Source organism: Chiloscyllium punctatum, chromosome 45, assembly GCF_047496795.1.
Source record: "Chiloscyllium punctatum isolate Juve2018m chromosome 45, sChiPun1.3, whole genome shotgun sequence".
Lineage (NCBI taxonomy): Eukaryota > Metazoa > Chordata > Chondrichthyes > Orectolobiformes > Hemiscylliidae > Chiloscyllium > Chiloscyllium punctatum.
Window position 1 is genome coordinate 63,427,315 of NC_092783.1, and position 14,573 is coordinate 63,441,887.

Sequence of the window (14,573 nt, forward strand, 5' to 3'; positions counted from 1 at the left end):
GATGACCAAGAAGTCCAAAACCAAAGGCCACAATTTAAGAATGCACAATACATCATTGAGGGTGAAGATGAGGAGAGAATGGTCAGCCAGTGGAATTCCCTGCCTTGGAAAGCAGTTGAGGCCAAAACATTGAACTTTTTCAAGAAGGAGTAAGAAATAGGGTTAAAGGGATCAAAGGGTGGGGGAGAAAGCAGGAACTGGGGATGGAGTTGGACGATTAACTTTGATCATAGTCAATAGCAGAGTAGGCTCAAAGGGCCAAATGGCCTACTGCTGCTCCTAGTTTCTTTGTTTCTAACGATTAGTGCTTAAGCTAGAGGGCTAGGAAAAGTTTGAGAACCAGCAAAAAATAGAGGGAGAAGATAATCTTGGACGGTAAAATTTCAAACAATTTCAAGACAGACAGTAAGAGTTTCTCTAAAAATATAAAAAGGAATAGAGGCCAGAGTGAACATCAGCCCCTTAGGGAATGAGGCTGGGGAATAACAACTGGGAACCAGGAAATGGCAGGGGAGTTAAATAAATACTTTGCACTGGTTTTCACAGTAGAAAACACTAACAGAATCACAAAATCATTAAACAATCAAGGCGCAAAAGAGGAGAGAAAATAAGTACAATAACTCATTGAGTAAAACTGCTACAGAAACTAACAGAGCTAAAAACCAATATGTTTCCTTGGCCTCATGCATCTGAGGATATTCAAGGAAGTCGCTGCAGAGGTAACGGATGCACTGATAGTAATCTTTCAGGAAGACCGACTCTGGTGATGGCCCAGAGGATTGGAAAACTGTTAATGTGATTTAGATAATGTGCTCCTTTTTTAATTCTTCCTGTGAAAATGGATAATGTCATATTTTCCCACAATATATTCCATTTGTCAGATCTATTGCCCAGTCACTCAACCTATCTAAATCTTTTTGAAGCCTCATCCTCTGCAAAATATATTTTGCCATCAACCTTTCCATCATCAGTAAATATAGCAACCATACCTTTAGCCACTTCACCCACATCATTGATATAAAAGGTTGAAGCCATAGCAATGATCATCATGGCACACCACTTGTTTCATCCTGCCAGTCAGAAACCTTGTTTCTTGTTAGCTAGCCAATTTTATATCCAAGCCAATCTGGCACTCTCTGTATCATGAGCTTTTATTTCCTACAATAATCTGTGATATGCCACCTTGTCAAACGTCTTCTGGAAATCTGAGTACAGTACATTCACTGGTTCCCCTTGATGCTGAACACATTACTTCCAAAAACAAATTCCAATAAATTGGTTCAACATAATTTTGTTTTCATGTCGACTCTGCCTGATTACACTTAATATTTCTAAAGTGCCCCGCTATAACATCTTCAATAATAACTTCAAAAATCCTCTCTGGGACAAATGTTAAGCAAACTGCTGCTGGTTTTTGTTTTTCTGTCTCCCACTTTTTTTGAATAAACAAAAGGACAATTCCGATTTTCCAATTTAATGAAACCGTTATTTAAGAAAGTTTAGATTAGATTACTAGATTAGATTAGATTACTTACAGTGTGGAAACAGGCCCTTCGGCCCAACAAGTCCACACCGCCCCGCCGAAGCGTAACCCACCCATACCCCTACTTCTACATTTACCCCTTACCTAACACTATGGGCAATTTAGCATGGCCAATTCACCTGGCCTGCACATCTTTGGACTGTGGGAGGAAACCGGAGCACCCAGAGGAAACCCACGCAGACACGGGGAGAACGTGCAAACTCCACACAGTCAGTCACCTGAGGCGGGTTATTGTTTTACTGGAGGCAGTCCAGAGACGGTTCACTGGGATGATCTCTGGCCTTAGGGATTGTCTTATGAGCAAAGGCTAAACAGGTTGAGACTCTACTTATGGAGTTTAGAAAGATGGGTGGTGATCTCATTGATATGTATCGGATTCCTAAGGGGCTTGACAGAGTCAATGCTTCCCCTCATGGGTCAGCTCAGGGCCAGAGGGAAGAGTCTCACAAAAAGGGGTTCAAATTTATTACTGAGATGAGGAGGAATTTCTTCTCTTGGGGGGGTTGAGAGTTTTTGGAACTCTTTGCGCCAAAGAGCTGTGGGGGCAGAGTCCTTGTGTATATTTAAGGCTGAGATTGATAGGTTCTTGATCAGCCAGGGATCAAGGGCTATGGGGAAAGGGCAGAAAAGTGGATGAAAAATGTTGGATCAACCATGATCCTATTAAATGGCAGAGCAGGCATGAAGGGCTGAATGGCCTCCACCTGTCCCTATTCCTTATGGTCTTCCCTGAATCTGGTATATTTTGGAAGATTAAAACCAGTGTATCAACAATCTCTTTAAGACCCGAGGATAAAGTCCATCAGAATCTCAAGACAAGTAACATCCCTGAAATAGCTGCAAATTAGGAAATGGAAAGGACGGAGAAACTCAAGAAAATCACACTCACCGGGTTTGGGGAGGGGCTTACTGAGCAAATTGTTGTTGCTGTGGGATGACAAGTCCCTGGGTTCTGACAAACTTCACCCTGGTGTCTTCAGATAAGACAGATGACCTGCATGTGGTCTTCAGGCCAGCTTGGAAAGGTGTCTATTCTCAGGATGTGGGTAACACAGAGAGGGCTGCAGTGTGAGACTAACACACAGGTTCAGCGTCCCTAACTTGCCAGACACAGGGAGCCAATCAACAGCTCTCAGAAGGCACTGTTCTCGTAACAGCCCGTAAATTGACATCTACTTCAGAAATTCAATTTCTCAACTTGTCATAATGGGAAACCTGATCTCTGGGATGCCAGTCTAGTGCATGACATGATGCCTAGCACATCCAAATAGTCTACCAGCGCTCACCTTCTGGGGGCGAGGTTCCTATACTGAGCTATTGTCTGCAAAGTTAAAAGCTCCAGTTCAATCAGGGATGTTAGAGACCAGCTCAGAGAAGACAGTCACCAACCTCAAGAACCCCCTCTCCTAAGCCAGCTATAAACCCCGCCCTCCAACCATCAGTCTTGAGTGAAATCCCAGTTCAATGGGACGGTGATGAATCCGAACTTGGTATGACTCAACTGTCCAAATGGATGGTGTTCAACGAAAAATGGGAAAGGATGGGATTTATCCAGGGAAGGACTGAACAGTTATTGCACTGGCTAAGCAGTTTTGTTAAGTTTGCAGAGAATGTAATTCTCCTATGAACTACAAGTGACAGCAATTTATTTCATTCAGTCTGCACTATAACAGAACAGGAGACAGAAATCAATCATTAGACTCAATTAAATTCTAATCCTGTATGATTTGACTGAAATCTCAGAAGATCCACAGCTATACAATCAGCCAGTAATACTTCTTATCGGTGTGGAGCTGTAATCACAAGGATTGTAATGAGAACGTGCAGGTGTACATTAAATTTAATTTAACAAATAATTGTTAATGAAGTAGCTAAGGAACTGAAAGGGAAAAAATATAGATTTTTATTTCTATAGTGCCTCTCATGTCTACTGGACATCCCAAAGCACTTTCATAGAATCCCTACAGTGTGGAAACAGGCCATTTGGCCCAACAAGTCCACACTGACCCTCCAAAGAGTGACCCATTCCCTTAACCTATGACTCTACATTTTCCCTGACTCATACGCCTCACCTACACATCCCTGAACAGTATGGGCAACTTATCGTGGCTAATTCAGCTAACCTGCACATCTGTGGACTGTGGGAGGAAACCCACGCAGCACAGGGAGAATGTGCAAACTCCATGCAGTCACGGGGGTGGAATCAAACCAGGGTCCCTGGCACTGTGAGGCAGCAGTGCTAACCACTGAGCCACTGTGCCATCCACTTTGCACGTAAAAAAATGCTTTCAAGTCTGGTCACTGTTGTAGCACAAGAAATACAGCACACTCCCACACACAGCAAAATAATATTGACTGGATCATCTGTTTCTCATGATAGGGTCAATATTTAAACCTATTCCCGAACACAGAGAGGAATTCCTCTGTTCATCTTCAAATTGTGCTGCATCATCATTTATGCCCAACTGAGGAGCAGACGGGCCCTCAGTTTAAGGTCTCACTCAAAAGCCAGCACCTCTGACAGTGCAGCACTCCCTGTGCACAGCATGGGGTACAATGTCAGCAAGGGTTCCCGCTCTACTGGCAGGCTAACTCAGATCAGAGACTCAGCGTTCACTCTTCAAAATAAATCTGATATTAGCACTCACACCACAGTCAGTGAAATACAGATGAGAATCATTGTGACGGTAAGACTCCTTCTGTGTCCTGGACCATGATATTGTGGGAGGCTTTACTTTGATCAATTTCAAAGCAACATTTTCCTTTGTACAAAACCCGCGTTTAGAAAGATTGACTTCAATGTATTCCATTAAAGGAGAATGTACCCTCAGTACATAGATGCATTATGCATGAAACAATTCCTGCTGGTTTGGATTTATTTGATGATACAAGGCCAGTTCTTTATTAATTTAGCTTTTGTTAAAAGGTGGGTTCTGCAGGCAGAAAACTGTCAGGAATAGCAACAGCATCAGGAAACCATGCACAAACCTGGTTCAGCTGACCGGGGGGAGGGAATCAGCTGGGAGACAGACCTCCATCTCTCTGGGTTAGGGAAGGGAGAACGAGCTTCTCTCTGACCTCCATCCAGTAACCCATTGGGGATGAAGGTGGTGTGAGAATTTTCTTTATTGTTTATCCTTGCAGGGGGACTGGGTGACACTGGTAACAGCAGCATTAATTGCCCATCCCGAACTGCCTTTGAACGGAGTGATTTGTTCAGTTATTTCATAGGGTAGTCAACCACATCGCTGTGCATCTGGAGTCACATGTAGGCCAGACTAGGTAAGGACGGCAGTTCTGAGGGAGGGTCACTCAACCTGAAACATTAACTGTGATTTCTCTTCACAGATACTGCCAGATCTGCTGAGCTTCTCCAGCAATTTCTGTTTTGTTAAAAATGGCAGATTTTGTTCCCAAAAGGACAGGAGTGAACCTAATAGTTTTTAACAACAATCATTGATAGTTTCATACCTTGGAGGTGCTTTTCAATTCCAGATTTATTAACTAAACTTACATTCCACCAGCTGCAGGGGCAGGATTTGAACCTGTCTCCCCACAGGGTTAGCCTTGGCCTTTGGATGACATTACCAGTGCACCACAACCTCCCCAATATCAGGGGAAACAGGGCTAGTGGCTAAAACCAAGAGTAAAGACTGCACACTCGCAAGAGAATCAGGAAAAATAGTAGTAAAGATGGTCAAGGAGATCAGAGTGAAGAGGATTGAGTGGCAGGGGGTCAGGATGTTTAACTTCCAGTTCCACTCCCAATCCCTCATTATCCCTGTTGCCATGATAACCTAACAAAGCTCGTTGGAGGAGCTGGGATTCAATCACAATCTAGAGAAGGGTGACATACTGCCACCCACACCATTCAGTATTCAGTTTGGTTTATCTACAGTGAAGTCACATCTCTCATCTCCACAGACCATCTCTGAAGAACTTCTTTTCTGAATCATTATGTTCATCAAAGCCAAAAATATCTCAATACCAATGCCTTGCCCATTTCTAAGGATCAGACCCTCCCAGGTTACAACAAGCAGTTGACCCAACAATGGAGCTGAACTCCCAGCACAGTCCCTAACTAATTAGATCTTTGCCACTTTCCACACTGGTCATCCACACGGCTGTCCTGATTATGACTATGATGGAAACATTTTATTTTTGTTTGGCAGAAGTTGGATCGAACCTCCTTTCACAACAGGATGTGCCTGATAGTGGAAACAGAAAACATTCAGCTTCAGCCTGACTGACATGCACAAAAGGCCAGAGGCTGCAGGATCCTTTAATCATCAGTCAGACTCTCCAATCTATGACAGAATGAATTTGACATTCACAGCTTGCAGCAGGAAGAAACAGATTCAGCATAAAAACCATTTACAAGATCCACAATCCACTGGATCATGAACAATTATTTACAAAAACTTCAACAGAACTTGCAACTGGTACAGCATGTTCAAGATTGGACTGTTTTACACAGCTTTGAATACAGCATTTGAAGCTCAATAAATTTGCTGCAGACACTAATTATCCCTGCAGTTTAATCCAAACATAATGTTGGGAGTATAAACATTATTAGCCCAACATTTAAATGCTCCTGTTATCTCTGTGGTGTAATGTACCAGAGGGTGACACAGAGACAGCATGTGACACACGCGCGCGCGCACACACACACACACACACACACACACACGCACGGGCACAAAAGCACAAAAAAGCAGACCCTTTCATTGGTCATAAGGAAGGGCTGCCATGGAATTCGAATTCAGGGTTGCCAGACAGTAGCAAATACTGGTGGCATTGCAGCAGAGAGCACTTACAACTGTCTGAACACAGTCGTTGAGATCCTCATTAAAGACAACAAACTGAAGCAAAGTTTCTCTGGCAGTTGGCTGGCTACACTATTTTGGACCTACCTGCTTAGCTTATCTCTTCAGTCCCTGTGCTCCCCTGCTGTTGCATGACCCAGTATGCCTCATCACAGCAACTGGAGCTTTGCTTCTTACAAAGAGTCACAAACATTGTCCAACCATTGGGTGGCACGGTGGCTCAGTGGTTAGCAGTGCTGCCTCACAGTTCCAGAGATCCAGATTTGAGCCCAGCCTCGGGTCACTGTCTGTGTGGAGTTTGCCCATTCTCCCTGTGCCTGTGTGAGTTGCCAAGGGTACTCCAGTTTCATTCCATTGTCCAAAGCTGTGCAGGTTAGGTGAATTGGCCATGCTAAATTGACCATAGTGTGCAGGCTAGCTGGAGTTAGCCATGAGGAATGCAAGGTTACAGGTGTAGGGTGTGATTCTGGGTGGGATGTCCTTCACAGGGTCAGTGTGGACTTGATGGGCCAGATGGCCTGCTTCCACACTGTAGGGAGTCTATGAAACGTATCAAAGTTTATTACCGAATCAGGCAGCACTGAGAGAACACATTTGGTCCTTTGTGGCCAGGGCAGCTCTTTCAACCAACTTATCAAATTAGTCCATTTTCTCCAAAATGCAGCATTTTTGTTCAAATGTCGACGCATGTCAGCTTAGCAAAGCCTGTTTTAAACAAGTACCAAGAGTAAGCCATGGGGAAGAAAAGGGAGAGATGATATTTGTCTCTCTTGAATGAGAAAAGATGCCAAAATTTAAACAACAGTTGTTGATGATTAGACACATGAGTTTGACTGTTAAATCCTAGGACAACTCCCCTGACAAAAATAACCTTGACAATCAGAAAATGTACTGTATTGGGTAAACAATCAGGATTTTGGTATTATTGATGCAACATCAGATTAACTCAAAGGCAAGACTTAAAGAACATTTTGCTCATAATTATCATTGGTCAACCTGTATCTTCCCTCCATCATAAGATCAGAAGTGGGGAAATTTGCCAATGATTGCACAATGTCCAGTAACATTTGCGATTTCTCAGACACTGAAATGGTTCGTGTTCAAATGCAACAAGATCTGGATAGTATCCAGGCTTGGGCTGACAAGTGTCAAGTAACATTCGTGTCACACAAATGCCAGGAAAGGCCATCTCCAATAAGAGACAATCTAAACATTGGTCCTGAATCCCCCACTATCAACATCCTGTGGATTACCATTGACAAGAAACTCAACTGCACTCACCACATATACACAGTGTTTACAAGAGCAGGTCAGAGGCTGGGAATATTGTAGCAAGAAACTCACCTCCTGACTCCCCAAAGCCTGTCCACCATCTACAAGGCACAAGTCAGGAGGGTGATGGAATACTCCCCACTTGCCCTGGATGGGTGCAACTCCAACAACATTCAAGAAGCTCAACACCATCCAGGCCAAAGCAGGCCACTTCACTGGCATTACATCCACAAGCATCCAATCCCTCCACCACTAAGGCCCCAAAGCCCCAGTGTACACTATCTACAAGATAAGCTCTAGAAATTCACCAAAGATCCTTAGCCAGTATATTCCAACCCCATGATCATAACCCTAACCCAATCACTTCCATCTAGAAGGACAAGGGCAGCGGATACATGGGAAAACCACCACCTGCACATTCCCTTCCGAGCCATTTACCATCCTGACTTGGAAATATATCGCTGTTGCTGGGTCAAAATCCTGGAACTCACAGCATTGTGTCTATCTGCAGTGGTTCAAGAAGGCAGCTCACCAACACCCTCTCAAGGGGAACTTGGGTTGGGTAATAAATGCTGGCCAGCTTGTGACACCCACATCCCACGGGTGAGTGAAAACAAAATCGATCCTCGTTTCACTGAGAAGGAGAGAGAGAAATCTGGGCAAGGTCTCGGATACTTTCAAGACAACAGATGAAGCCCAATCTTCCTCGTTGGTTCTGAGGCAGGCAAATATAGACAATCCTTAAATGTTGGGCTAATAATGTACATATTCCCACCATTACGTTTGGATTACACTGTGGGATAATTGATGTGCAAAATAAATTTGATGAGTTTAAAATTGTGTTCTGCTGCAGGTTTCTGTGCAGTTTTTGTTCATTGAGTTACTCAGATTAATTACTGAATAACATTAATATTTTAGCAGAATTATTACTTTAAGTTAATGGACATACAGTGTGCTCCTTCCTGCTACAGGCTGTGCATGTGAACAGCTCCCATTCAGTTTTCCCTGGCTTGGTAGTCTTCCAGCAGAGTCAGACAAACCTGGATCCCAACTCCAATCCTAAGCCTCCGCACAACAACGTAGCCCCAGCACCGTATTTAGTCGCAAGGTTCCTGTACTCTGTGCTGATAACCCCATTATTGGTCAGTTAAGCATCAGCAATGTCCTACCACGTTTTGAACTCCCTCTCACTCGATTCTTTGTTCTGTTAAAAGCAAAAGATTGCACGTGCTGGAAGTCTGAAATACAAACATCTTCCAAAGAAATGTCATACCAGATTGCTGAATTTCTCCAGCAATTTCTGTTACTTGGGTGTGACTCTCGACAACACTTGGCATCATGTAAATAAAAACAGTAGTGTTATGAACATCCCCAAGACTGGTAACATGTTGCTGTGCATGGCAGATCACACATTAGGATATTGGGAATGAACCTCATCTGGGATTGACAGAATATAGTGAGTTATTAAGGGATTTATTCTGCATCACTTCTTGCCTGAGATCCTGGAGATAAAGTTGCAGAGATTGAATATTCCCTCGAGATAAAACCAATTGCAAGAGTCCTCAATGTCAAACGCTCTGTGTGGTTTCAAGACTGTGACATGTCTTTCAGAACACACATTGCAAAATTACAGATATCCAAAAGGTAAGCATCAGCACAGAGATACATCATTGCTCACAGCCAAAGTCCCGACAGAGATCAGGAACATTTAACACTTCAACATAGAAGTGCAATGTTTTGTGCAATGTCTTTCAGAGAGCTGGATATTCATGTGTCTGGTCTTGTTCTGTATTTTTCTGATACCTGTGCTGAAGGGATCAGGTGGATCCACCAAGCTAACTCCCACACATGTCCTACCCTGGAAAATGATGGCTGTTTGTGGAGCTGTTTATCATCGTAAATAAAGATTTCCAACTGGCCTTGGTCACCAGTAACACCCTTCTCCATCCAACTGCATTCCAGTCTCTCCTCACCAGCCCTATTGTTTGCTGTGGGCTCCTGCACAAGACCATTTCCATTCCCTCTGACTCTTGGGGGTCACAAGAGTCCACAATTACCCCACCCTCCCACAGGTACCTTCTCCTCTCACCTTCCATCAGGAGGAGCAGTATTCCTGAAAGACCATTCAAGCATCACTGTCTTCACAACCCAGCCTGATCCTTGCCTCTAACTCTGTCAACACATTTGCCACTGACTCACTGCTGAATGACCGGGAAGGGAGGCAGTAGGTGAGACTCCCTGGGTCCTGGAGAGAGGAGGACAGCAGGATGGACTGCAATGTCCCACCTGTAGCATCCCACATTCCCACCCACCTGCTGAAGTCAGTACAGACCAAGGCTGAAGCGAAGACCCCTGCACATGGCCAGTGCTTGGAGGGAGAATGCACATTGTTCTATTTTGTACAATCTGGGACATGTTGTGTGTCGTACTGTCACAGGCTGGCTGCTTCGCCCATTCGGAGAGCAATATTGCTTTTGGCTGGAAGACCTAGCTGCAGTCCCTGTGACCCTTAAGCACCCCCGTGCTGCAAACGGCAAGCAATCTGTCCCCAGCCTATAACCAGGCCACCCCTACAACACAAACTGCAGCTCTCCAGCCGACTCTCCGAGGCCCCTACAACCCCTCGCCCCCTAAATCTCAAAGTAATAGCTGCATTGTGAATTGGAAAATAATCTGTGTAGGCTTGCTGCGGGAAACAGCAGATGACCAGCGCAAATTTTAACAATGAGCTCTGAAAATTAACTTCCGAGAGATAACAACAGAATGAGAATAGCGATGCATTCCTCTGAGGGGTGAGCCCTGCTGAGGTTAGACATCGGCTGCCATCAGTTTGGTAACTCCACTACAATGCTACAAATCTGAAATGACGATCAGACTTACCCTTAACCTGTGTGTCATACTCGGTGATGATCTCTTTGTCCTTCTTGAATTTAGCTGGCGATGTCATCGTTTAGAAAGCGCGTTCCCTTCCCCTGGTGAAGATTCCTTTTGCAGATGGAGAGATTCTGGTGGGGAGAAAGGCGGGGACACGCTGTCAGTCACTCAGTCCATGGGAAAGGCTGGCCTTTCTAATCCCAGCTCAGATCAGCAAAACCCCACCGAACACTGACCAGATTGGAGGAGGCTGGGCAATTTCAAATGGAATCCCAGAGACAGCACCGAGAGAGGAAACTGCACAGACGGCAGGCAGATACCGTCTCACCTCACCGCTCCTCCAAGCCAGGAGGGAGGAGGGAGGGAGAGAGGGAGGGAGAGAGAGAGAGGGAGGGAGGAGGAGAGAGGGAGGAGAGAGAGAGAGGGAGGTGGGAGGAGAGAGAGAGAGAGGGAGGAGGGGGAGAGGAAGAAGGGGGGAGAGGAAGAGAAAGGGAGAGAGAGGGAGGAAGGAGAGAGGGAGGGAAGGTGGGGAGAGAGAGAGGGAGGAGGTGGGGGTATCCGCTCTCTGGCGGCGCTGATCAGGGGGGACAGAGGGCAGGCGCTGTGCGGGAATGTAGATCCTTTGTCGCCTCGGAATTCCAGCACACAGACCATTTCAAACCGCGTCCCCCAATCACCCAAATACCCCCCCTGTGGGAGGGGGAGGGAGAAGGGAGAGAGGGAGGGTGGAGAGAAGGAAGAGAGGGGGGGAGGGGAGAGAGAGGGGGGGAAGGGGGAGAGAGAGGGGGGGAAGGGGGGAGGGAGGGGGGAAGGGGGGGAGGGAGGGGGGGAAGGGGGGGAGGGAGAGAGGGGGGAGGGAGAGAGGGGGAAGGGGGAGAGAGGGCGGAAGGGAGAGAGAGGGGGGAGGGGGGGAGGGGGAGAGAGGGAGAGGGGGGGAGGGGGGGAAGAGAGGGAGGGAGGGGGGAAGCGAGGGGGAGGGGGGAAGAGGAGAGGGGGGGAGAGAGGGAGGGAGGGGGGAGGGGGAGGGAGGGAGGGGGGAGGGGGAGGGAGGGAGGGGGGGAGGGGGGAGAGAGGGAGGGAGGGGGGAAGAGAGGGAGGGAGGGGGGAAGCGAGGGGGGAGGGGGGAAGAGGAGAGGGGGGGAGAGAGGGAGGGAGGGGGGGAGGGGGAGAGAGGGAGGGAGGGGGGGAGGGGGAGAGGGGGAGGGAGGGGGAGAGGGGGAGAGAGGGAGGGAGGGGGGGAGGGGGAGAGAGGGAGGGAGGGGGGGAGGGGGAGAGGGGGAGAGAGGGAGGGAGGGGGGGAGGGGGAGGGAGGGGGGGAGGGGGAGAGAGGGGGGGAGGGGGAGAGGGGGAGGGAGGGGGGGAGGGAGAGAGAGGGGGTCGGGGGGGAGGGAGAGAGAGGGGGGGGGAGGGAGAGAGAGGGGGAAGGAGGGAGAGAGAGGGGGGGAGGGAGAGAGAGGGGGAAGGGGGAGGGAGAGAGAGGAGGGAGGGAGAGAGAGGGGGGAGAGGGGAAGGGGGGAGAGAGGGGGGAGGAAGAGAGGGGGGGAGGGGGAGAGAGGGGGGAGAGAGGGGGGAGGGGGAGAGAGGGGGGACGGGGGGACGGGGGGAGAGAGGGGGACGGGAGGAGAGAGGGGGGAGGAGAGAGGGGGGAGGGGGAGAGGGGAGGGAGGGAGAGGGGGAGAGGGGAGGGAGGGAGAGGGGAGAAGGGGGAGGGAGAGGGGGAGGGGAGAGAGGGGGGAGGGGGAGAAAGGAGGAGGAGGGGGAGAGAGGAGGGGGGGAGGGGGAGAGAGGAGGGGGGAGGGGGAGAGAGGAGGGGGGGGAGGGGAGAGAGGAGGGGGGGGAGGGGGAGAGAGGAGGGGGGGAGGAGGGAGGGGGAGAGAGGAGGGGGGGGGGGGAGAGAGGAGGGGGGGGAGGGGAGAGAGGAGGGGGGGGAGGAGGGAGGGGGAGAGAGGAGGGGGGGGAGGGAGAGAGGGGGGAGAGAGAGAGAGGGGGGGGAGGGAGGAGAGAGAGAGGGGGGAGGGAGGGGAGAGGAGGAGGGAGGAGGGAGGAGAGAGGGGGGAGGGAGGGGAGAGGGAGGTGGGAGGAGAGAGGGGGGGGGAGGGAGAGGGGGAGGGAGGGGAGGGGGGGTGGGAGGGGGGGAGGGGGGGGGGGAGTGGGGGGGGGGGGAGGGGGGGGGGGAGGGGGGGGGGTGGGTGGGGGTGAGGGGGAGGAGTGGGGGGGGAGAGGGGGGTGGGGGTGAGGGGGGTGGGGGGGTGGGGGAGGGGGGGGAGGGGGGGGGTGGGGGGTGTGGGGGGGGGGGGTGTGGGGGTGGGGGGTGTGGGGGGGGGTGGGGGGGGTGGGGGGGTGGGGGTGTGGGGGTGGGGGTGTGGGGGGGGGGGGGGTGTGGGGGGTGGGGGTGGGGGGGGGGTGGTGGGGTGGGTGGGGGTGGGGGGTGTGGGGGGGGGGTGTGGGGGTGGGGGGGTGTGGGGGTGGGGTGGGGGGTGGTGGGGGGGGTGGGTGGGGGTGGGGGGGGGGTGGGGGGGGGTGGGGGGGTTGGGGGGGGGGTGTGTGGGGGTGGGGGGTGGGGGGGGGGGGGGGTGGGTGGGAGGAGGGGGGTGGGTGTGGGGGGGAGTGGGGGGGGGTGGGGGGGGGGGTGGGGTGGGGAGGGGGGGGGAGGGGGGGAGGGAGGGGGGAGGGGGGGGAGGTGGGGGAGGGGGAGGTGGGGGGGGAGGGTGGGGAGGGGGGGTGGGGGAGGGGAGGTGGGGGGAGGGGGGTGGGTGGGGGTGGGGGGAGGGGGGGGAGGTGGGGTGGGAGGGGGGGTGTGGGGGGGGGGTGGTGGGGTGGGGGGTGGGTGGGGTGTGGTGTGGGGGGTGGGGGGTGGGGTGGGTGGGGGGGTGGGGGGGTGTGGGTGGGTGGGGTGGGGGGTGGGTGGGGTGGTGGGGTGGTGGTGGGTGGGGGGTGGTGTGTGTGGGGGGTGGGGTGGGGTGTGTGGGTGTGGGGGGGGTGTGGGTGGGGGTGGGGGGTGGGGGTGTGGGGTGGGGGGGGGTGGGGTTGGGGGGGTGTGGGGTGGGGGGGGTGGGTGGGGGGGGGGGGGTGTGGGGGTGGGGGGGGTGTGGGGTGGGGGGGGTGGGGGGGGGGGGGGTGTGTGGGGGGGGGGGGGGGTTGGGGGGGGGGTGTGGGGGTGGGGTGTGGGGGTGGGGGGTGTGGGGGGGGGGGGGGGGGTGAGGGTAGGGGGGGGGGTGTGGTGGGGGGGTGGGGGGTGGGGGGGTGGGTGGGGGGTGGGTGTGGGGGGGGGGTGTGGGGGGGGGGTGTGGGGGGGGGGGGGGTGTGTGGGGGGGGGGGGTGTGTGGGGGGGGGGGGTGTGGGGGGGGGGGGTGTGTGGGGTGGGGGGTGTGGTGGGGTGGGGGGGTGTGGGGGGGGGGGGGTGTGTGGGGGGGGGGGGTGGGTTGGGGGTGGGGTGGTGGGGGGGGGGGGTGTTGGGGGGGGGGGGTGTGTGTGGGGTTGGGGGGGGGGGTTGGGGTGGGTGGGTGGTGGGGGGGGGGGGGGTGTGTGGGGGGGGGGTGTGTGGGGGGGGGGGGTTGGGGGGGGGGGTGGTGTGGGGGGGGGTGTGTGGGGTGGGGGGGTGTGGGGGGTGGGGGTGGTGGGGTGGGGTGGGTGGGTGTGGGGTGGTGGTGGGTGGGGTGGGGGGTGGGTGGGGTGGTGGGGTTGTGTGGGGTGGGTGTGTGGGGGGGTGGTGTGTGGGGGGTGGGTGTGTGGGGGGGTGGGGTGTGTGTGGGGGGTGGGGGGGTGTGGGGGGGGGGGGGGTGTGTGTGGGGGGGGTGTGTGTGGGGGGGGTGTGTGTGGTGGGTGGTGGTGGGGTGGGGGGGTGGGGGTGTGTGGGGGTGGGTGTGTGGGGGGGTGGGGGGGGTTGTGGGGGGGGTGGTGTGTGGGGGGGGTGGGGTGTGTGGGGGGGTGGGGGGGTGTGTGGGGGGGTGGGTGTGTGGGGTGGGGGGTGGGTGGGTGTGTGTGTGGGGGTGGGTGGGTGTGTGTGGGGGGGGGTGGGGTGTGTGGGTGGGGGGGGTGGGTGGTGTGTGGGGGTGGGT

At 52.6% G+C, this 14,573-nt stretch overlaps 1 protein-coding gene across 2 annotated transcripts in view; it reads right to left on the minus strand.

Annotated features, from left to right (window-relative positions):
* srgap2 (SLIT-ROBO Rho GTPase activating protein 2) overlaps window positions 1-14,573 on the minus strand; it is a 276,414-nt gene that overhangs the window by 256,774 nt on the left and 5,067 nt on the right. Inside the window, exons 1-2 of one of the 2 annotated variants that reach the window (XM_072563933.1) lie at window positions 10,752-10,892; window positions 10,522-10,646 (exon numbers count right to left, since the gene is read on the minus strand). In XM_072563933.1, the coding sequence (XP_072420034.1) occupies window positions 10,522-10,588 (67 nt within the window). In that variant the 5' untranslated portion in view covers window positions 10,589-10,646; window positions 10,752-10,892. Of the gene's footprint in view, window positions 1-10,521; window positions 10,647-10,751; window positions 10,893-14,573 lie in introns of those variants that run through there. The other variant, XM_072563932.1, reaches the window with a different exon arrangement.